We start from the raw sequence: 23291 nt of genomic DNA on the forward strand, positions 1-23291 counted from the left end.
CACCACGGCGTAATTTTATGGGTTGCGATCGAGTTTGACTTCGGTCTTTCTCTCTCTCTCTCTCTCTTGAGGTTGTTCACCCTTTTACTACGTGTTACTACGCCCCTGTAGCTTCCTTCCCATGTGGGGGGGGGGGGGTTGCTACGCCGTACGTTTTGTCTCAATTAGTTTATGAATCTAATTGTAGTTGTTAATTTTTCAGCTTGTAGAACGATTCCTTTCGGGGTTTTCGTTCTTTCTTTAGTGTTCATTCTTTTTTTTAAATTACATAATTACATAGTTTCATAATTATAATTGTTATAATTCTGTTTTGGTTACAGCTCTCCTTCCATGAGTGTAAGTGGTTGTGAGGGCACGTGCCTGTTGTGTAATTCTTGTTTCCTTTCCCTCGGGATTCCTCTTCGGAGCCTTCCCGGGGGAATGAATGTGTACTAATGTTTTTTATTTATTATTTTTTTACAGTTACCGATCTAGTTCGTTTCTGTAATATGGCTACGGTGTGAGCTGTCTTGTGGAGGCCTGGGGATTCGGCTGTTGCTGCCTCCCCTTTGGATTTTCATCAGGGGCATGTCTCCTTCTACAGGAAGTACTCCCGCGACGATTGACAGCTCTCCAGTTCATTTTAGAACACAGGAGGCTTGCCTCCTTGGGTGGGTAACTTTCCTTCCGAGGGAAGTTTTTCCTGTCCAGGCTTGAGTTTTTCCCCTTTTGGGGGGTTCTTCTCTTGCCTTTTTTTCGTGCGACTATGCTCTTGGTGTTGAGCGGTCACACCTGCAGTTTCGCTCAAGGGGCTGGGCAACTGCAGGAGCCCCTCTTCGGAGGATTGCTCCTTTTAGGTCACTGGCTGACCAGTCTCTTCTACGAAGTGTTTCTCTTTCGTTCGCGAGAGAAAGTACACTCATAGAGACTCCTCTTCGGAGGATTCTTCTGCTGCTGTTGCTGTTGGCCTCCTTCGCCGTAAGGCTCACCGTCCGCCTCGTCGTAAGGGCCTCTCATCTCCCTATAAGGGGGCTAAGAGGCGCCTTTTTGAATCTACGTTTGCAACCTACAACTCCTTCATCCGCCCTGATGCAGATGGACAGCAGTCTGACGGGCAACGGTCTTCCTGACGGGCAACGGTCTTCCCGACGGGCAACGGTCTTCCCGACGGGCAACGGTCTTCCCGACGTACAACGGTCTTCCGACTGACATCAGTCTCCCGGCGGACAGGCATGGTCTTCCGGCCTGCTCCTGCTCAGTGTTAGCGCACAGGCGCTCTCCTGCTCATCAGCGCTCTCCTGTTCGCCAACGCTCTCCTGTTCGTCAGCGCTCTCCTGCTCGTCGGCGCTCTCCTGTTCGTCAGGACTCTCCTGCTCGTCGGCGCTCTCCTGCTCGTCGGCGCTCAACTGCTCGTCGGCGCTCTCCTGATGTTCGCCCTCCTCGCCAGCACTCTCCTGCTCATCAGCTCTCTTCTGAGCGTCAGCGCTCATTTGAGGATCATCGCCCTGCGGTCTCTGACCATCCTACAGTTCCTGCTGAGCTCCCTGCTCCCCATCAGTCTTCTGACCCTGTGGCGCCTGCGATCTTCCTGTTCCTGCTCGTGAACGCGCCGCGCCACCTGTTTCCTTCACAGGATCTCACGTGTCGACCTCCTGCTCGCCAGCGATCACCTACGCGCCAGCGATCACCTGCTCGCCAGCGTTCACCTGCTCGCCAGCGCGCACAGGCGATTTTAGTATCCCCTATTCGCCAGCGTTCTCCCACGCGTCAACGATCGCCTACTCGCCAGCGTTCACCTGCTCGCCAGCGTTCACCTGCTCGTCAACGTTCACCTGCTCGTCAGCGTGCTCAGGCGATTTTGGTATAGCCTATTCACCAGCGTTCTACGCGTCAGCGATCACCTGTTTCCCGGCGATCTCCGGACCGCCCGTGTGTGTTACAGCCTGCGTGCCAACGTTCTCCAACGTTTCGTCAGCCGGAGGTTCTAGAGGGACATGGTTCGCCGGCTACTAGCTCGCCATCGCGCGATCGCTCACCGGCGCATGCTGCTCGCTATCGCTCGCCAACGCGTCGCCATGCCACAACGCGCCATCGCCTAGCTGCACGTCAGCGCTCACCAGCTCACCACCGATCTCCGGTTGATCCACATCGCCAGCAATCTTCCTCACCCATGCGGCAGCGCGTTTCCTCGCCATCGGGCCAACGCTTGCGTTCGCCGCCTCGGACACGCGCTCATTCACCTGCCCACCCTCGCGCCCGCGCGACCGCTCGCCCGCGCTCCCGCGCGACCATCGTTCGCGGCGAATTCCGCAGCCGGGGGTAGCAGCAGGAACACGTGTTCCTAGACAACGCTCGGGATCGCCTCCACCCAAACACAGGTTGGTAGTGCAGGACAAGGATACTACTGAGGAGAAGTTAGTACATCATTCTTCCCCACCTTCTTTTCAGGCAGGTACTGTGGGGTCCACTCCAAAGGATCGCCCGATCCCTTTCCCTTTAGCTAGGATTTCGGACTCTGTGCCCTTGGAGCAACAGACTTGGTTTGGTCCTCTGGCGCAGGCGTTATTGAGGGTTATGAAACCAGCACTCGCCAACCAGGGTAACAAACCAATGGCTGTCTCTCCTACGCTGAAGAGAAAGAGAGGAGTGGACTTCGTGGTGACTTCCCCCTGGGGTAAGTTGGTTCCCAAGAGGTCGATCGCGAAGGCCCCTTCTCCTGCTCGAGGGCTTTCTCCTTCTCCCGTGGACGGGGCCTCTCCGTCCTCAGGTGAGTTCAGTGTGGCGGTAGTCTTCCCCTCGGCACCAAGGGGGGAGACTTCGCTTCATGGAGGAGAATCATCTCGTGAGGAAGGGGCCCCTCGAATCTCTTTGTTGGGATCCTGTATCCCTCCCAGGAGGGAATCCAAGGACTCCAAGACCGTCCCGAAATCCTCCTCAAGGATTCGCCAGGAACCCATGACTACCCGGGGAAATGTCCACGTTTTACCCCAGGAAGAGATCCCTGGGGCAGGAGACTTAGCTGCCAGCCCGCAGGGAGGAGAACAGCAGGAATCCGAATATACCTTCTGGCAGGTCTTAAGCCTGATAAGGCAACTTAACGGGCTTGTGGATCCAGTCATCGCCCCCCATGAAGGCAAAGACACGATCTTGGATGAAGTGTCTGACGTTCGGAAAGCTCCGAAGTCCAGTGCGCCTCTGCCCTGGTCTCGGGGTCTGAAGAGTGCCAGAGCTAGGGCCATCCTTGAGAAGAGTTTGTTTGTGCCCAAGGACAGAGACTTAGACAGCGGCTGTGCGGAGGAAGTCGACTTCCGTTTTCACTCCTCCAAGGCGCTTTCTTCCAGACTCTGCAGGGCTCCAGCGCCTTTTTCTTTCAACCACGTCGGCCTAAGTTATCGGCTACGACAACTGAGACAAGGTGTCCAATTGCAGTTTCCTCCTGTCAGGAACAGATGGCACGGGAGGCTCCCCCGGGGGGGCATAGTCCTAGAGGGAGCGGCAGAGTTCACGAACTCTAGGATTGCAGGTTTCACGCTGGGAGGATGCTTAAGGTTACTCATCCGGATGACAGCTTCCCGATGCCCATTCCCGCACGATCTCTGTGATCAGCCAAGGATATCGCGCCTGCCGTCTCTGTCAGCGAAGTCAGTGTCTCTGAACCTCTATGCCATAGCGTCGGCAAGAGTTGCCCGGTTGGGCAGAATGATCCATACCTTAGGCGAAGGTCCTCCATAGGATCATCGACGGCTTCACCCCTGGCTTCTTCAGTCGATCCTTTCTTGTAAGGAAGGATCTGGGATGGGAGTTCTGTAGTCGACCTCTCAGCCCTGATCAAGTTTGTCGAACAAACTTCGGCCAGCGTAGAACAGCAGAATCGATCAGACTGTAACGAGGCGACAGGACTCCTTAAACCCTGGATCGGAAGGACGGATACTTTCAGTTTCCATTCCATCCATCTTCCAGGGAGCTCGTGGAATTCAGCCTAGACTGCAAGTATTCCTGCTTATGATGCAGTATGGCGATCCCGCCGTGGCATCGCAGGATTTTTTCCCCAGAGAACTCTCCCTGCTTTCCTCATGGCCGCTCAGGTGCAGGCTTCCGCCTCCTTCGCTTTTTGGAGGGCTGGTCAACTCCGGTAGGCTCGGGTTCGACCTTCTTCAGCGCCGGGACAAGCTTCCGGATGCTTACCATGAGTGTGGGTTCATGGTATTTTGCTAGGAGCCTTCTCTTCTTCTGCCTCAACATCTGGAGTATCTGGCCATGATATTGAGTCAACGGCCTTACCACTTTGGAAACCCCGCTTCTCGTCCGTCCAGCGAGGTTAAGCAACGTCGGTTCTGGTCGGTACTTGGATGGGTGACCACCTGGGGACGCCAGATTCTGTTGCCACATCCTCCGAGCCTTCCCTTCAGTTGACTGTGGCAAGGCTGAGGAGAGTCGTAGTACCTGTTCTCAGTCAAGCAGAGCTTTCAGCCCTACCTGGGACCGTTTCCTAGTTCTCCTTTCCTCATTGACCCGTCTATAGTCCAAACGGTTGCCTCAGGATAAGTTCCATGTGTGGAGGTCCAAGTTCCGGTGGTTTCAGGCAACGATTAACCGGACTTCCTGGCCCCTATAGGACCAGCGGAACTATTAGACCTGCAATGGGTGTTGACCTATGGAACCTCCTGATGGGAGTGGATATTCTCGTCCTTTCCCCACATTCTTGATGCTGTTCTCGGACTCATCTAAGAAAAGGGGGCGGGGGGGCTGTCCTGTTCCAGGCCTATGGTCAGGACCTGAAGGATACCTCTCCATCATTCAGGCAGGCTTAGGGGCCGTAGTCTAGCCCCTCTACAGATCCTACAGCTCCGTGCGCGTCGACTTCATGATTCTGGCGTGTTCTAACCAGCAAGGGACGCATTTTCACACCTTCACATCTTGCAGTAGAGATACCGAGATGATTGAGATACTCTCAATACCACCATCGGCTCTTTCATTCCAGGCAGAGGAATGTTCTCTTCGACTATCCGAGCAGAGCCTCGTAGAGAGAGTGTACCTGGGGGTCTTTGGCCTTGAGTAACCAGCAAGTCCTGGTCTGGGGGACCTGGTCGCGACAGCTTGGAACCTCAAGCTTCCGCTGTTCTTCCCCCCAGTCTCAGACCCCGAGACTCCGGCAAGATGCATTCCGGTGATGGTGGGACAACTTCGACGCCTGCGTCTTCCCTCCTTTTTGTCTGTGGAGAATGGGTCTCAACAAGACCAGGTTGCCTGTCAACCTTTCATGGGAGAGCTCCACTGGGACTATGCGCAGAACGGTTTCTGGACCCTCTGCTTCCCCTGACGGAACTCCCGGAAAAGCTTCTCCCACGGCACAGACTACTCAAACAACCACACTGCAATATCTTTCACGAACCGGGGCGTCGCTTCGGCTTTATGCCTTGGAGACACTACGCTTCTTCCTCAAGAAGAGACAACCCGCTACAATCGCGTGACGAAGGTCGCGTCATCTGCGGTAGTCATCCGCAGGGTCTTCCAGGCAAAGTGAAGAGTCTTCGGTGGTTGGTGCCGTGGGAGATATACCTCTTCCCTTGAGGCCTCTTCTCCAGCAATAACGGTCTTATTGCCTTTCGGCGGGAGGAAACTCCTTTCCGCTCTCGGCAATGAAGCCTGTCGCTCTGCCTTTCCCTGACCTTCAGGCTTAAAGGAATAACTTTTTCCTGCCCGCTGGATCTTTCCTTGCTCATGCGAAGCTACGATCGTCCCTGCCCTAGTCGGAGGGAGATCTCCAACTTGGAGCATGGCTCGGACGTTTTAGTCCCTTAAGAGATCTTCTCAAGACCCTTTACGACAGGCCTCGGATTGTATTCCGTCTTGGGTCTCCTGCTCACTCTGGCCACGGCCAGTGTGTATGCAATCTTCTTGGTCTCGTACGACTCCGCCCTTTCTAAGGAAGAGGGGAAGGCAACATTCAGGTTCGCTCCTGAGTTGTTGGCTAGACTCAGAATCTTGGGGTCCCGGCCCTTCGGTCCAATTCCTTCAAGATTTCGAGTCTCCATTCTGTATCTGATGTCCCAAGACCTTCTCTTTCTTGCCAGTAAAGGAGTCGAGAGGTTAGCTTTGGGAACAGCTGCATTTTGTCCTCAGTTGCAGTCGATTTGGGAGCACAAGGAGGACACGGGGGAGAGTCACCAGTATACCTCTTCAGCTCGTACTCAAGGACATTCATCTTGACCTGTCTCCAGACCCTCTCCCGTCACATCACCCTACAGCACGATGTTGGATACATCGCAACATCCCTCGCCTTCGTGTAATACTACTCTGTGACGCAGGTGCTACAAACTGGAGTCTGGAAGCGTCTAATGACCTTTGCAGCCCGCTTCCTGCAGGGCGTGACCCACAGGAGTTTCGATAGGTTTTCTATCGCTCTGTGGTGGCTACACAACAGCTGGTCTAACCTCAGGCTCCGTTTTGGACAGGTAGCAGAAGGTTGAGGGCATTGTTATCAGGTTTTAGTCTGCATGAACGAAAGAAGTATGTCTGGCCCTTATTTCTTTCTTCATCATCCCCTCTACGGGGAAGCAGCATCCTGGTCTCTGCATAGCTGACCTCGAACCTCTGCAGGTAAACCATGCTTCCTTGTGTTCCGAGTATTGAGTCAATACTGTCGCGTCCCCCATACCCTGACGAGGTGGTATTGGAACGTCCTAACCCAGAGTTCCTTCTGGAACTCCAGGTCAACTGCCTAGGACGGGTCACACTTCTTCCTTCACACACAAGCTTATGTAGGCCACACACAGTTCCTTGCGGAGCAAGGAACTTGTGAGGTGCAGGGACTCCTTTTCTCGAGTGCGACTCACTCGGATTCTGAGTCCCCGAGTAAAGCCAAAGCCAGTATGGCTGGGGACTTTCCACCCTACCTAAGGGGTAAGTCACCCAATGTAAATAACGTGGTTTGTATTTCGGTTACGGAACAAATGACAAATTCGAAGATAATTTGTATTTTTCCTAACCATACAAACCTCAGCTATTTATACATATTTGCCCGCTAGCCCTGTCCCCCAAGACAAGTCCTACCTCTAAGTGAAAGTGAGCATTCACCTGTGTGTGAGAGGTGGGGGGGGGTAGCTAGCTACCACTCCCCTACCCCCACGCTAACTAGCGCGGGGGTAATACACCCTCGTTAAATTCTAATGGCTCGCCATTTCAGCTGCGCTAAAAGGTAAACCCAATGTAAATAGCTAAGGTTTGTATGGTTAGGAAAAATACAAATTATTTTCGAATTTGTCATATTACCTATAAAGTTTTAATTATTGTGTAAGAATTTAGTTTTAAAGTGTTGATATTGGAAATAGGTTTGGAACCCCATCTGGATATTCAAGTAATTATTTTTCTTTGGGTTAGGATTGGTTACCTTTCAAGTGAGTCTCAGGTGAGTGATAAATTTGTTGATGTAGATTGTTATTTTGCCATCTTTTTCTTTTATTAACCGGCCTTTATCAGTGTTGGAGTTAGCTGTATGAAAGTCAGGGGAGTTTTATAGAAATAAACAGGATTTTAATGGTGAAATTTATAATTTCTGTAATCACCTCATTTCCATATACAGTACTGTTCTTAACCCCTTTCCACTCCACTGACCAGTGATGTCAAGAAACTAATGATTTTGTTCCAACTTTGAGAACTGAAAGGAATTATAACCCATCATTAACTAGATATTTGCCATTAACTCTAAGATAGTTAAATGGTTCCCAGAGGGGACAGCATTTGGCAAGAGAAAATGGGAATTTTTAGTGGTATAGGCATTGACATTTAAACAGCCTCAAGAGAGAAGTAATATGCAATATGAACATCAATTGAATATAGAAATAATAAATTTTATAATTATAATTTAATTTTTAAAATAATTTACCATTTCACAGGCTTTTATTGTTAATGCAGCAGAACCCTTTCCAAATGACAGTGCAACAGAACTCCATCCTAATGACAGTATAGCTGAGGCCTCTCCAGTCATCAGCACTGAAGGTATACAATAAGTGGTTTTGTTTACTAAATTTGATGAATCTGGAGTTCTTGCAGTGTTTGGTTTAACTGAAAATAAGTAATTTTCTTTTAACTATTGTTATACTGTACTGTAATTGAAAATTTCTCGTTTGGAAACAGGTAGTGTTATCTATGAAGATGTATCAGTGTCCTCTGTGGAAACAGTTATTACTGCCCTTGAGGATAAGTCTGTCGTGGATTCTTCAAATATTACAAATGCCTCAGAAGCAATTATAGGTACTTATTCTAAGTCTAAAGATTAACCCCTTCCCTATGATGACGTCATTTGTCATCAAAACATGCCCGGTCCCCTTCACTACAATGACGTCGTTTGACGTCAGAACATGCATGGGCCCCTTTACTACAATGAACAAAACATGCACGGACCCTTCACTTCAATGACGTCAAAATATGCACGATCCCCTTCACTACAATGACATCGTTTGACATCAAAACATGCATGGTCCCCTTCACTACAATGTCATTTGACATCAAAATATGCCCGTCCCCTTCACTACATTGATGTCTTCTGACTTCAAAACATGCACGGTGCCCTTCACTATAATGATGTCATTTGATGTCAAAACATGCACAGTCTCCTTCACTACAATGATGTTGTTTGACGTCAAAACATGCATGGCCCTCTTCACTACAGTAACGTCGTTTGTACATCAAGATATGCACGTTCCCTTTCACTACAAAGACGTCGTTTGACGTCAAAATATGGCCAGTCCCCTTCACTAAAATGACGTCGTTTAATGTCAAAACATACACGGTCCCCTTCACTATAATGACGTTGTTTGACGTCTAAACATGCAAGGTCTCCTTCACTACAATGACGTCGTTTGACGTCAAAACATGCCTGGTCCCCTTCACTACAATGACGTTGTTTGACGTCAAAACATGCACGGTCCCCTTCACTACAATGACGTTGTTTGTGGTCAAAACATGCCCTGTCCTCTTCACTACAATGACATCGTTTGACGTCAAAACATGACCTGTCCTCTTCACTACAATGACATCATTTCACGTCAAAACATACATGGTCCCTTTCACTACAATAACATCGTCTGACGTCAAAACATGCCCTGTCCCCTTCACTCCAATGATGTCGTTTGATGTGAAAACATGCTCGTCCCCTTCACTGCAATGATGTCAAAACATGCCGGTCCCCTTCACTACAATGACGTCGTTTGATCTCAAAACAGTTACGTGATACAGACGATGACTTCTCAGATACCTCTTTTACAAATATAAACCATATGGAAGTTAAAATTACTTGTATATCATACAAAGGAGTGCAGCACATTGCTGTATATCACACAGTTTACACTCAGGAAAATCTCCTCCCCTCCCTGATATTAGCCTCCCCTCCTTTCTTCATCCAATCAACAAAGTCTTTTGGGTTTTAGCCTTTATTTCTGATTATGTAAGAGCTATTTTAGTCAGTTTTTATGTTACTACAATATGTAGAATCGCACTACTTTCTCTAGCCAGTGGCGACATTCCCTACCTGAGGCATTATTCAACCCCCCCCCCCCCCCCCGAAACCCCACCACCAACTGTAACACTTGTAATTTTAGTCCTTATTCATGTTATGTAACGTGTATTTTAGTGTATTTCTATGTTGGCATACGGTTTCTAACCGTGCAGAAAGCATTCTCTCATCGATTTTCCCACTGTATTCCACCCCCAATGCCACCAAAACACCAATAAACGGATTTTGAGCAAAGCGAAAAATCTATTTTTGGGTGATATGGCCATGTTGTCCTGTGGGAAGGTTCCTTTAGGTAGCTTTCTATGGGATATTTGGCTACAGTGATACTCCCAGAGAATTGACCACAGGTCTCCAGAATTCTAACTCCTGGCGCAAGTATCCTTAATATAAGTCTTGAGGATATCGCATGATATCAGGGGACGTATTTCTTGATACGACACATAGCAATCTTCACCCCGAATAGAGTTTTCGCTTTGAGGGGGAAGAGTGGCGAAATTGAAGGGGAGCCGTTATCAAGGTTACCTGGTGGATCCCCTCCCAGTACTACCACGGCGTACTATTCCTTGTTGCAATTAAGCATGGATAGCCGCAGATAGAGTAGTTTCGGGTGGGAACTTTGTTACATAGTTGTATACTCCTTTTAGAAAGGAGGGAGGGTCCATCAAGACGACATGGTCATATCACCCAAAAATAGATTTGTTCCGTAACCTAATACAAACCACGCTATTTACATGGGGTATTATTTTGGCGGAGCTGAAATGACGAGCTATTAAATTTTAACGAGGGTTAACTACCCCCTCGCTAGTTAGCGGGGGATAGGGAAGGGGTAGCTAGCTACCCCTCCCCCCCCTCACACTGTGCGTAGCTCAATTCACTTTTGGCTCGGGTGATGATCAGACGTTTCTGCTCTCACCCTCGCTTGACAGCCTATAATCTTTTTCTGCTTTCTCTTTAAACAGTTTGTGTGTGAAGTTGGCCTCAACTCTATAACAATGCGTACTTGCCCTGGATTTCCTAATCGACTTTTATGTCCTCTATGGATACGGATCCTCACGCCCTTTGCCCCCTTTGCCGAGGTCAACGGTGTGACAAGGAAAATGTGTGCAGTGAGTGCAGGGAGTGGTCTGCCTCCCAGTGGGAGAAGTTCGGCCGTAGGCGCAAGAAGAAGTCCAAGAGAGACCGATCTCCTTCGAAGGTGACTTTCAAGAAGCAGGAGGTCTCTAAGGACTCCTCTTGCGCCGCCCGAACCTCCTCCGAAGGTCTCCCTCGTCCGGCTTCACCTGTGAAACCGCCGAGTGAGATCGCAGGCCCTAGTGGTTTTTGCCAACCTCGGGGTGGTGGAGAGGGCGTGGCCTCCCTTAGCGAAGTTGTTCCCTCTCCTCCCCCGGGGGAGGATATTTTATATTTTGATGAATTTGACTGTACGGTATCTAACCATGGTTTATTTCAGCTTTGGGCTTCCTTGGGGCTTAAGGGCACTCCCTCCAAGGAAGGCCTGTTTGACTTGTTGCAGCTGGGGGCTGCAGTCAAATAGTCGCCGGTAATTCCGGAGGTTTATCCTTCGGACATTGTCGACACTGTTTTGACTGTCCGTTCTGACGTGACAAGTCAAACCCTTGTTCCTGCTGCCTCGGATGTTGCTGAAGACTCACCTCTCCCTTCCGCGCAGCCTTCGAAGGGGAAGGTGGGTCCTCCGGTCTCTCCTGCGAGCTCGTCTCCCCCCCGGGGGAGCGCGCTTTCAGAAACACCTCTACGAAGGACCGATGACCCTGACTCCTTACCCAGGGGTCGCATTCGACGTAAGGCCCATAGGTCTCTTCGAGAGAGGGGGCTCCCTTCTCCCTATAAAGGGGTGAAGAGGCACCTCTTTGGGTCTCCTTCTCCTCCCCCTGTGGAGGAACTACCTCGTCAGGAAAAGGTCATACCTGCAACATCCCTTGACCTCTCTGCGGATCGTTCACGATCCCCTACTCCTGCCAGATCTTCAGTGCTGCCGTCACCTGTAATCCTACAGGCACCGTCCCCTTCGGGGGAAAAGGACTCTGGGGTTAAGTCCCTGGCACCTGCGCGCTTGCGTACAGTTGAGCGTAGGTCATCTTCGTCACCTACTCGTCAACGATCTCCTGTTCGCCAGCGCTCTCCAACGTGCCAGCGATCTCCTGTGTGCCAGCACTCTCCTGCTCGCCAGTGCGCCCCTGGGCGCGCTCTTCATCTTGACGATGATCAACGCTCCCCAACGCGCCAGTGATCTCCTGCTCGCCAGCGCCTTTCTGGGCGCGCTCTTCAGCCTGTGAAGGACCAACGCTCCCCAACGTGCCAGCGATATCCTGCGCGCCAGCGATATCCTGCGCGCCAGCGCTCTCCTGGACATCCAGAGAAGGTACAACGCCTTCCAACGTGCCAGCGATCTCCTACTCGCCAGAGCTCCCCTGCTCGCCAGCGCTCCTCTGCTCGCCAGCGCTCCTTAGGGCGCCCCCACCCTGAGAAGCAACAATTTCCTGATGGGCGCACTGCGTGCCATCACTCTCATGCGCGCGCGCAAGCACGCACTAGTGCCTGTGCCTGTTGCACGCCCTGCGCGCTCACGCTCGCCAGCGCCCTCAAGATCTTCTGATTCAGACGCTCGCAAGGGTTCACTTTTGCCTCACTCGTCGATTCCTGCACTCCCAGTTGCTCCTGCGCGCCCTTCGATTACTGAGCGCCTCTTAAGTTTGGCGCACCCACGCCCACGATCTCCTACAGCTCGCCCTTCACGCCAACATGCTGTGGGGCCTGCAGGCTCTAAAGAAGGGGCCTCTCCTTCATGCGCCCCAATCACTGACAGATCTGCGCGCCACCAGTTGAGGGAGACCAAGTCTTCTAGGAGACATCTCTCTCCCTCCCACCATTACCAGCGCTCTCCTAAGAGGTCGCGCGCCCACTCGCCAGCTCGTTCTCTGGAACGTTCTCCTACGCGTTCATATGCACGCTCTCCTACTCGACCTCGTGCATACTCTCCTGCGTGCCATTCACCTGCGCACAAATCACCTGCGCGCCACCACGCGCGGTCCTATGGTCGCCATTCTCCTACGCGCGAACGCTCACCCATAGGACGTTCGCCTACGGGCCATCGCGCTACCTCGCCTGCGCGCCAGCGCGCTCTATCGCCACGCTTACGTGCGCCCTCACGTGCCCACGCTCGCGCGCGCCCTTGCCCGCGCGCGAAACTTCTTTCACAAGCTCTCCCGGGCGCGGCATCGTACCCGCCTGTGTGGGTCATACGGATTGCAAGGATCATCAGCAGGACGCTCCTCCTGGGAGGCGTTCCCAGGATTCACCTCCACGCAAGAGGAGGACAACGACAGAACAAGAAAGATCGGCAGAGAGGTCGAGGCAATCATCTTTTTCTTTTCAGGAAGGCCCCGTGGTGTCCACTCCTAAGGGTCGCGAGATCCCCTTTTCTCCAGCGGGGATTGCTGACACAGAGTCAGTTATCCGTCTACCATGGTTCCGCCACATGATCAATGCTGTGGTCCAGGCTATTAAGCCTTCCAGCACTGATCAGGGACGGGACCCTGTTACGGGTTCTCCACCGTTGAAGAAAAGGAAAGGAGTGGGCCTCGTGGTGACTCCTCCCCGGGAAAAGCTGGTCTCCAGGAACCCCATCAGGCGGACCCCTTCTCCTTCTCCAACCTCTGCAGCTCCACCCCCTCCTGTAGATGAGTTTATCTCGTCCTCGGGGGATTCCTCTAACTCGGAGAATTCTCCCTTGGCACCAAGGGGAGAATTTTCTCCGGATAGAGGAGGGGTTGCACGTGAGGAGGGTCCTCCTCGGGCGTCTTTGTTGGAGTCCTACTTCCCTCCCAGGAGGGAATCGAAGGACACCAAGACTGTTCCAAAATCTTCATCGAAGATTCGTCAAGAGCCAGCTATCCCTGGGGAGGACGTCCACGTTTGGGAGACTTAGCTGCCAGTCCACCAAGAGGAGAGCACAGCGTGTCAGAACATGCGTTCTGGCAGGTCCTTGGATTGATGAGGGAGCTCAACAAAATCAAGGACCCAGAGACAGCCCCTCGCGAGGGGAAAGACATCGTGCTTGACGAGGTCTTTGGTGTCCAGAAGCCCCCCAAGACTAGTGCGGCTTTGCCCTGGTCTAAAGGGGTGAAAGGCGCCAGAGACAAGGTCAAAGCTCAACTCTCCGGTCTGACCTCCTCAGGACGTTCTTCTGCCGGGTTCAAACTCCTCCCACCTCCTCTAGTCCAACAGAGGAGGTATTTCGAGATCGACGGGGAGTCTTGCATGTCTCTTCCACTCCATCATTCCGTGGAAGAACTAGCAAAGGGAACTTCTTTCGAGAAGCTCTCTACCCAGCAGGTGACGTTTGCAGCGTCAGAGACCCAAAACCTGGAAAAAGTCGCGAAGAGTGCCATGCAGGCAACTTCGTGGCTTGATCTCTGGCTTGGGTCTCTGGGCATCCTATTGCGATCCGAGGATCTGTACAAGGAGAGCAATAGGAAAGCTTTGGAGACCTTCCTACTCTCGGGCACTCGCTCTATTCAGTTTTTAGCTCACCAGGTCACTAACCTGTGGGCCAACATGATCCTCAAAAGACGCGATTCGGTGTCCGAGAGGTTCCATCCGAAGATCCCCACTGCAGACATCAGCAGGCTCAGGCACTCCTCTATTTTTGGAGGGAAGTTACTGGAGCCTCGTGACATTGAGCAAACGGCTGAGAGGTGGAGGAGATCGAACCAGGACTCTCTCCTCCAAAGGGCCCTGACATCTCGGCCCTATAAACCTCCAGCCCCTCAACAACAACGTCAACAGCAGCCTCGCAAGACACCTAAGCAGGCTCCGGCAGCTAAGACAAGGGTGTCTAAGACGCAGTCCTTTCAGCTGAAAGACAATAAACGCGGCAAGTCCTCTAAGGGACGTAGAACTCCTAGAGGAACCGGCAAAGGTCGCAAACACTAGGAGTGGCAGTCCCCCCGCGTGTCCACCTGTGGGAGGATGCCTAAAAAGTTGCGTGCAGAGGTGGCAGCAACTCGGGGTCGACCCTTGGACGGTCTCTGTGATCGGTCAAGGGTATCGCGTCCCGTTCACAACATCTCTACCTCCCCTGACAGCGAATCGAGTGTCGTTGAACTCCTATGCCTTGGGATCGGCAAAGGGGTTGGCCCTCCGGGCAGAAGTCGAGACCATGCTCAAGAAGGATGCTCTCCAGGAGGTCGACGACGGCTCCCCAGGCTTCTTCAGTTGACTCTTTCTCGTAAAGAAGGCGTCTGGAGGCTGGAGACCGGTCATCGACCTCTCAGCACTAAACAAGTTTGTCGTACAAACTCGTTTCAGTATGGAGACAGCGGGAACGGTCAGACTTGCAGTGAGACCACAAGACTATGTGCACTCTGGATCTGAAGGACGCGTACTTCCAGATCCCCATCCATCCGTCTTCCTGGAAGTACTTAAGATTCAGCCTAGACAGCAAGACCTACCAGTTCAAGGTGCTGTGTTTCGGTCTCTCCACGCACCCCAGGTGTTCACCAAGGTGTTCACTCTGATCTCGTCGTGGGCTCACAGGAACGGCATCCGTCTCCTTCGTTATCTGGACGACTGGCTAATCCTGGCAGACTCTGAGTCGACCCTTCTGCGACACCGACACAGGCTTCTGGAAGTTTGCCAAGATCTAGGGATCTTGGTAAATCTCGAGAAGTCCTCTCTGCGCCCTACGAAGAAACTGGTATACCTAGGCATGAAACTAGACACGATTCTCCACAAAGCCTTTCCACCAGACGAAAGGATAGCAAGGCTGAGGAAGGTAGCAGAACCTTTCCTCAAACAAGAAGAGCTTCCAGCCCAACTGTGGTTACGTCTCTTAGGCCATCTATCATCTTTGGTTCGTCTTGTTCCAAACGGCCGCCTCAGGATTAGATCCCTTCAGTGGCGGCTGAAGTCACGATGGAATCAGGGAAACGATTCCCCGGAGTTCCTAGTTCCCATAGGACCTTCGGAACGGGCGGATCTTCGATGGTGTCTGGACGACGAGAACCTACGGAAGGGAGCGGATCTTCTCGTCCTCCCCCCAGATTTGACTCTGTTTACGGACGCGTCAAATCAAGGGTGGGGGGCCCACATTCTGAACCAAAGAGCCTCAGGCCTTTGGTCAGAATCGGAAAGGTGCCTACACATCAACCTGCTAGAATTGAAGGCCGTTTTTCTGGCTCTTCAACAGTTCCAACAAATCCTGGCGGGCCACTCCGTGGTGGTGATGAGCGACAACACCACAGTACCTTCTCGCAACAGCTATCCCATCTTGCAGTAGAGATTCTGAGATGGTCCGAAACCCGCTCGATCTCACTGTCAGCTCGCTTCATTCCTGGCAAGAGGAATGTTCTCGCCGACAGCCTCAGCAGGGCAACGCAGATAGTGAGTACCGAGTGGTCTTTGGATCCTCAGATAGCCAACAAAGTCCTGACTTTGTGGGGTTCCCCGATTGTAGACCTGTTTGCGACAGCCTTGAATTTCAGGCTGCCCCTTTACTGCTCTCCAGTCCCGGACCCCAAGGCTCTCTGGCAGGATGCATTTCAACACAGGTGGGACAACATGGACGTTTACGCCTTCCCACTTTTTTGTCTGATGAGAAGGGTGCTCAACAAGGCCAACCTATCGGTCAACCTCTCCATGACTCATAGTTCCGCTATGGCATCATGCGGAATGGTTCCCGGACCTTCTGCAACTCCTAACGGAACCCCCAAGAGAACTCCCTCCACGTCACGAGCTACTCAGACAACCACATTGCAACATCTTCCACAAGGCCGTAGCTTCGCTTCGGCTTCACGCCTGGAGACTATCCAGCGACTCCTCACGGAGAGAGGATTTTTTCAACAGGTTGCGGACAGGATGTCTCGACACCTGCGAGAATCCTCTGCCAGCGTCTACCAGGCGAAGTGGAAAGTCTTTAGTGGTTGGTGTCGTGGAAGGGGTATCTTTCCGCTCGATGCCACTATTCCAACAATAGCGGAGTTCCTTGTATATCTTCGGGAGGAAATGCGCCTTTCGGTCTCGGCGGTGAAAGGCTATCGCTTAGCCTTCAGGCTGAAAGGAGTGGATATTTCCTCTTCGTTGGAACTTTCTCTACTCATACGCAACTACGAGCTTACTTGCCCCCAGTCGGAAGTCAGACACCCTTCTTGGAACGTGGTTCAAATGCTCAGGGCTCTGAAAAGAGCTCCCTTTGAACCATTACGCCAGGCGTCTGATTGCCACCTAACGTGGAAGACGGTGTTCCTACTTGCGTTGGCCTCGGCCAAACGAGTAAGTGAACTTCATGGTCTCTCCTACGACGTTGCCCATTCAAGGGGATGGGGGGAGGTAACGTTCAAGTTCGTCCCTGAGTTCATTGCTAAGACTCAAAACCCTGGGGTGTCGGATCCAAGATTCGACTCCTTCAAGGTAACGAGTTTACGTTCTGTAACAAGTGACCCAGACCATCTGTTACTGTTCCCAGTCAGGAGTCTGAGGCGCTACCTCAAAAGAACAGCTGCAGCCCGTCCTCATGTGCAAGCTTTGTTTGTGAGCACAGGGAGGACAAAGAGGAGGGTCACCAAGAACTCCATCTCTTCATGGATTCGCAAGGTGATAAGCAGCACCTTGAATCCCGACTCTCCTCCGTCACGTCGTCCCAGAGCTCACGACGTCAGGGGTGTTGCTACTTCCCTGGCCTTCAAGAGAAACTTCTCTGTGACGCAGGTTCTACAAGCTGGGGTCTGGAAGCGTCAGACGACCTTCACAGCCCACTACCTGCAAGACGTGACCCACAGGAGCCTCGATACGTTCTCTATCGGCCCTGTGGTGGCTGCACAACAGCTGGTCTAACCTCAGGCTCCTTAATGGACAGGTAGCAGAAGGTTGAGGGCATTGTTACCTGGTTTTAGACTGCATGAATGAAAAAGTATGTCTGGCCCTTACTTCTTTCTTCATTCTCCCCTCTCTTGGGGATAGCAGCATCCAGGTCTTTGCGCAGCTGACCTCAACCTCTGCAGGTAAACTAATGCTTCCTTGTGCTCCTAGTATTAGCCTTAATACTGTCGCGTCCTCCATACCCTGACAAGGTGGTATTGGGAACGTCCTAGCCTAGAGTTCCACATAAAGAACTCCAGGTCAACTTCCTAGGATGAGTCACGTTATTCTCCTTCACACACATCCTAGTAGGCCGCACGATGGTCAAACATGACAACGTGCGAGGGTTAGGGACTCCCATTCCTTGAGTTCTACAACTCGGAATTGGAGTCCCCGGGTAAAGCCGAAGCCAGAAGGCTGGGGACTTTCCGCTCTTCCTAAGGGTAAGTCACCCCATGTAAATAGCGTGGTTTGTATTAGGTTACGGAACAAATGACAAATTTCGTAGATAATTTGTATTTTTCCTACCATACAAACCTTAGCTATTTACGCAAATGTTACCCGCCAGCCCTGACCCCCAAGTTAAGTCTTACCTTTAAGTGAATTGAGCTATTCACAGTGTGTGAGGGGGGGGGGGGGGGGGAGGGGTAGCTAGCTACCCCTTCCCTACCCACCTCTAACTAGCGAGGGGGTAGTTAACCCTCGATAAAATTTAATGGCTCGTCATTTCAGCTCCGCCAAAATAATACCCCATATAAATAGCTAAGGTTTGTACGGTAGGAAAAATACAAATTATCAACGAAATTTGTCATTTTTCGCTTTGCTCAAAATTTGTTTTCTGGGCTCGAACCTGTGCCGCCCAGTGAATAAGCTCCATTTAGCACTTATTCTTAGGTAATTTACTGCTAAATATACCAGAGAAAAAAATGTAAAGGAGTGCTAGGTTAACTAGCTCGCTCACCTATTGGTGTCGGTATAAAATTGGGCGTATAATCCAGAGGTCCCGCACTATTTAGATTCATCCACGACAAAGACCCCAATAGAGGAGAGCCGTTCAACCTCACTCGGCACCACCAACTCTGCATCCGCTCAGAACCCAACTCCTTTTAGCACGCCTTTATGGTAACCCGCTTTTTGTTTGTGCTCTCGTGTTTTTGCGATTTTCCTTTGGATTATGGCTTCTTCATCGGTTTCCCAGGAGACACCGTCTAAGTTAAGTACCAAGCTATGTTTTGCTGTGTTTTGAGCAATCTAGATCGTTTAATATTTAAATTATAGGAGTTTATTCTCTTCGTTCATATCGATCTTGCTTGATTCCGCTTACAGTTGGTACTCCTGTTTTGAGAGCTTTTAGTTTCACTCGCGGTGTTACTATGTGTATTATTTTTATTATTAATTAAATTTTATTTGTTATTGTGGATATTCATTATTTAGCGTTTAGAACCCTCGTGGTTCATTTTTAGGGCCGATATCAGTTACGTATCGTATGGCTTGCCGACCTTCGTTACTAGGCGGCAATGTTATTTTATAAGCCATCAGGTGTGTCCTTTGTGATTTATTTATTATGTTGCATACCTTGCCCTAAATTTTTTATGTGTATATTTATATAATTTTTCAACGCTATTACTATTATAATGAATATTTGTGCTATTACTCCGTTTGATCTGTCTGGTTGGGGATCGTCAGTTGGTAGCCCTGCTGCTCCGTATCACGTGATCCTCCCCCAAGCTCCCCCTCTCGCTAGGTGGGCGGCTAGGCTTCTCTCACCCCTCCCCTAGGGGACCGTTGCCTTCCCTCCTTTTAGAGGGGGTAGTTCAGTGTTTATGGACTTTGTCCTCCGGGTGTCCCGGCGGGTTCGTCTCTGTCTAGACTGGTTGGCCGCCGGTCAACAGAGTTGGATCCCGGTGCACCCTATTGTATATTCACTTATCACACTTTTATTATGTTATACGAAACCCTCCGGGTTCGGTTGGCGGTTCTTATCTACAGTTCCGCCCCCCCTATTAATTTATAACAGTTCATATGATTATATATGATTATATATGACAGATCACTATCCCGGAGTTCCTATACGAATTGGTTTATGGATATACTTTTATTTCCCGGCCCGGGGCTTAACCTCGCTCCGGGAAATCAGACCCCATGTGTCTTAATTCTTTGTTGCATCCTTTTTATGCTCCCGGCTCGACCGGAATGGATAGCTATACTTTAGTCTTAAGTTAGACTTATGTTTAGGCCCGGACTTATGTTAGGCCCGGGTCCTCCGGACCCGCCCCTACAGTTTCTCATATACTATTCTTTTTATAGATGGTGCATTGTCAGACGACGGCCTGTGCGGCTGTTCTTCATCAGCCTTGTGGCCATACCGTATGTCGGTCTCACGCCCTCTGCGGAGTTCAGCTGGAGGACATCGTGGTATGGCACCCTGATAACTGTATGGTCTGTTTTGACCTCATCACCACCCTTGGATCTGACTCGGTGAGTCCCGTTGGCTATGTTGCCTTCTTATTTATTTTACCTTTTTTTGGTATACATACACTATTTAGTAAGATCTCTATGGTCTTGAAGGACCACTGGGAGTCTTCCCTTTTATAATGCCCACTATTATTTCAGGCATCCCCGGAGCAAAAGTCTGCGGCTCGGGCCACACTGAAAGTGTGGGTTGGTGGTTTTGCCCGAAACGTGAAATCCAAGCAGCCTTACGTCCTATCCGAAGACTATTGTGCCATGATCTATCCTAACGCCAAGTCTTCAGCCGCTGTGGCTAGGCATGTTGCAGCTCCCATCATTGCCCACATTGATGCCATCATAGCGGGGTTCATTGATCAAGAACAAGATCCGTCGGATGCCCCCGGAGATCTGGAAGACAATGTTGCTTCCATGAACCTGGATGTTGAACCCATGTTATTGGATGATCCGGATGCAGGTAGGGTGGTAAGTGAGGCAGGTGTTACCGGCGCTGAGATTCCTATCCTCAGCCCCGCTCTTTCTTCTTCATCTGATCGCTCTTCCTTTCATGGTTTTTCTGGGGACCGTGATTCGTCTCAACGATCACACCCGGTTCCCCCCAAGGATAAGTCTACATCTAGAACCTCACCTAAAGCTCGTAAGCCTCACAAGGCTTCCCATAGTTCTAAGCTGAATACAAACCCGTCATCTAAGGCTTCTGGCTCCTCCTCTAAGTCTCACGACCTGGGAGTACAATCCGCCACTCCTGCTCCTAGCCCGGGCCTTTCCGAATCAGCCATGCTTCGCATTGTGTCGGAGATGCAGTCTAAGATTGTGTCGGAAATGCAGGCCAAGATGGACACGATGTTCTCTAACATCGGTCAGAGACTTGGGGCATTAGAGCAAGGTGCTCCGGAGCGAGTCCAAAGCTCTCTCATCCCGGATGCCTCTAAGCTCCCGCCGTTTACCAAGAATAATCCTTGGCGCATGGCTCTTCATTCCCCGTTCTCAGACGGAATGTTAACTTTGGAAGGTCTTGGCACTCGTCCTCTAGAGGACTTTGAATTCTTTCCTCCTGGTCTGGCATTTCCATTTCATGGTTATGCCAGGCTTACCGAGGAAGCTCTGGTTCGGTTAGATAAGGTCCCCAAAGAGACTGTCATCTTCCCAAAAGAACAAGCCCAATCTGTTTGGGCTAGGTTCCTGAATGACATTGGTTGCACCAACACCATGTTGACGCCTTATAAGAGCTCCTTCACAATGTTCTTAATGGACAAAAACACCGTGACTCCATGCGTCAATAAGGTAGCAGAGCTTGCTTTCCAATATGCTCTGGAGGAGAAGCCCTTGCCTCCCATCCGAGAGGTGGATCCGATCTCCCTCCTTCTTCCTTCTGGCATTGAGTGTTGGGACAATGTCCATACCACTTTTACCTCTGGCAAGCTATCAGCGGACTGTGCTTCAGTTATGTTTAGTGAGCGGCTTCCCCGTCTCCCGGAATCCCTCATTAAACAGGAGTATGATTCCCGCCTACGTGTTGGCCGTACTCTGAACTTGGCCACGTCCACGGAGTCGATAGCCTTAACTTATGATACTGAGAGTATCTTTAAGTCTCTCAATAAGGCTACGTTGCAGTCATTATACTACGACCTTTATGACTTCGCTATTGCTAAACGTAGGTGTCGCAAACACGTCCTGGCTGAGGCGACTATTAGGCACGAGCCTAATAAGCTTATCCGGTCCTCCTGCTGGGGTTCAAATCTCTTCCCTGAGGATCTTGTAGAGGAAGTCTTGGCAGAGGCCACTAGAGTCAATCAGAGCCTTAAAGCCCGTTGGGGTTTGACTCCTAAACGGAAATATGACCCCGCAAATTACCAAGCCCGGGGTAGGAAGAAGCTCCGCCCGTATACCTCCACCCAGTTCAGGCAACAGCAGAGTAGTTCGTCCAATTTCCGACTGCCTCTTCCTCCATCTCCCGTTGCTCCTGCACAGCCTTCCACCTCTCAGGCTCCTTCGGACGACTATGTCACCGTTCTGCTCCCTAAGAGCCAGCTTTCCGGTGCCTCCACCACTTCTCCTGCCTTTAACCAGTCTTATGAGGCTCATAGCTCTTCCCAGAGTTATAACAGAGGTAGAGGCTACCACCGTGGTTCAAACCAGAACAGAGGTAGAGGAAGAGTCTTTCGCAAGGGAAAGAACTTCCGAGGCGGACGTGGAGGCAACTCCTCAAGCCAATACTGAGGTGCAGCAGGTAGGGGGGAGGCTTTATGCCTTCCGCAACAAATGGAGGTTCAGTCCCTGGGCTTTCAGTATCATCTCCAAGGGACTGGGGTGGAGTTGGATTCAAGGGCCTCCTCCTCCGAACAAATTTCATCAACATTCCACTCCGGACCTAGTCGAATTTGTCCAGGATCTGTTACAAAAGAACGCCATACAAGAAACGAAACACCTGAAGTTTCAGGGTCGGCTGTTCAGTGTCCCGAAGAAGGATTCAGACAAGAGGAGAGTGATTCTAGACCTATCCCTTCTCAACTTGTCCATTCAATGCGACAAGTTTCGAATGCTTACCGTCTCGCAGGTGCGGACCTTACTTCCCCGTGGGGCCGTCACCACCTCTATCGATCTTACAGACGCCTATTATCACGTCCCGATAGCGAGACACTTCCGTCCGTATCTAGGCTTCCGCCTAGGGGACAAAAATTACTCCTTCAAGGTGATGCCTTTCGGGCTCAACATCGCCCCAAGGATCTTCACAAAGTTAGCAGAAGTTGCTGTTCAGGAACTCAGAAATCAAGGGATTCAAGTAGTAGCCTATCTGGACGACTGGCTCATTTGGTCAGACACCTCCCAAAATTGCCTTAAAGCCACTCACAGAGTCATCCAATATCTTCAATCTCTAGGCTTCCAGATCAACTTCAAGAAGTCCCGTCTTCTTCCGAAATCAAAGTTCCAATGGCTCGGCCTGCAATGGGATCTTATATCTCATACTCTGTGTCTTCCCAAACCCAAGAGGTTAGAGATTGCAAGGAACACCAAACGCTTTCTCAAAGACAAAGTAAGTTCCAGACGACTCCAAGAGAGGATTCTGGGGTCCCTTCAATTTGCCTCAGTGACGGATCTACTTCTGAAGGCAAAATTGAAAGATATCAATCGTGTCTGGCGTTCGAGGGCGAACCGGAAGCTCCGGGACAGGAAAGTCCGCCTTCCTCCCATTCTACGGGAAAGACTTCTTCCTTGGACAAGAGCCAACAATCTGTCAAAGTCAGTTCCCCTTCGATTTCCGCCTCCGAAGTTAATCATTCACACGGACGCATCCCTATCAGGTTGGGGCGGCTATTCTCAGCTCAGGAAAGTTCAAGGTCTTTGGTCTCCCTTATTCCGCCAATTTCACATCAATGTGCTGGAGGCCATGGCAGTTCTTCTAACCCTGAAACGTCTCGCTCTACCCAAGAGACAACACCTTCGTCTGGTCCTC

At 50.9% G+C, this 23291-nt stretch overlaps 1 protein-coding gene and 1 pseudogene across 2 annotated transcripts in view; both read left to right on the forward strand.

Annotated features, from left to right (window-relative positions):
* The window catches only part of OXA1L (OXA1L mitochondrial inner membrane protein), a 284013-nt gene that overhangs the window by 127929 nt on the left and 132793 nt on the right, over positions 1-23291 (forward strand). The window contains exons 3-4 of one of the 2 annotated variants that reach the window (XM_068376789.1): positions 7875-7977; positions 8116-8232. In XM_068376789.1, coding sequence (XP_068232890.1) covers positions 7875-7977; positions 8116-8232 — 220 coding nt within the window. The remainder of the gene's footprint in view (positions 1-7874; positions 7978-8115; positions 8233-23291) is intronic. The other variant, XM_068376790.1, reaches the window with a different exon arrangement.
* On the forward strand, positions 4247-4365 carry LOC137644723 (5S ribosomal RNA; annotated as a pseudogene).

Source organism: Palaemon carinicauda, chromosome 7, assembly GCF_036898095.1.
Source record: "Palaemon carinicauda isolate YSFRI2023 chromosome 7, ASM3689809v2, whole genome shotgun sequence".
In the NCBI taxonomy this organism is placed as follows: domain Eukaryota; kingdom Metazoa; phylum Arthropoda; class Malacostraca; order Decapoda; family Palaemonidae; genus Palaemon; species Palaemon carinicauda.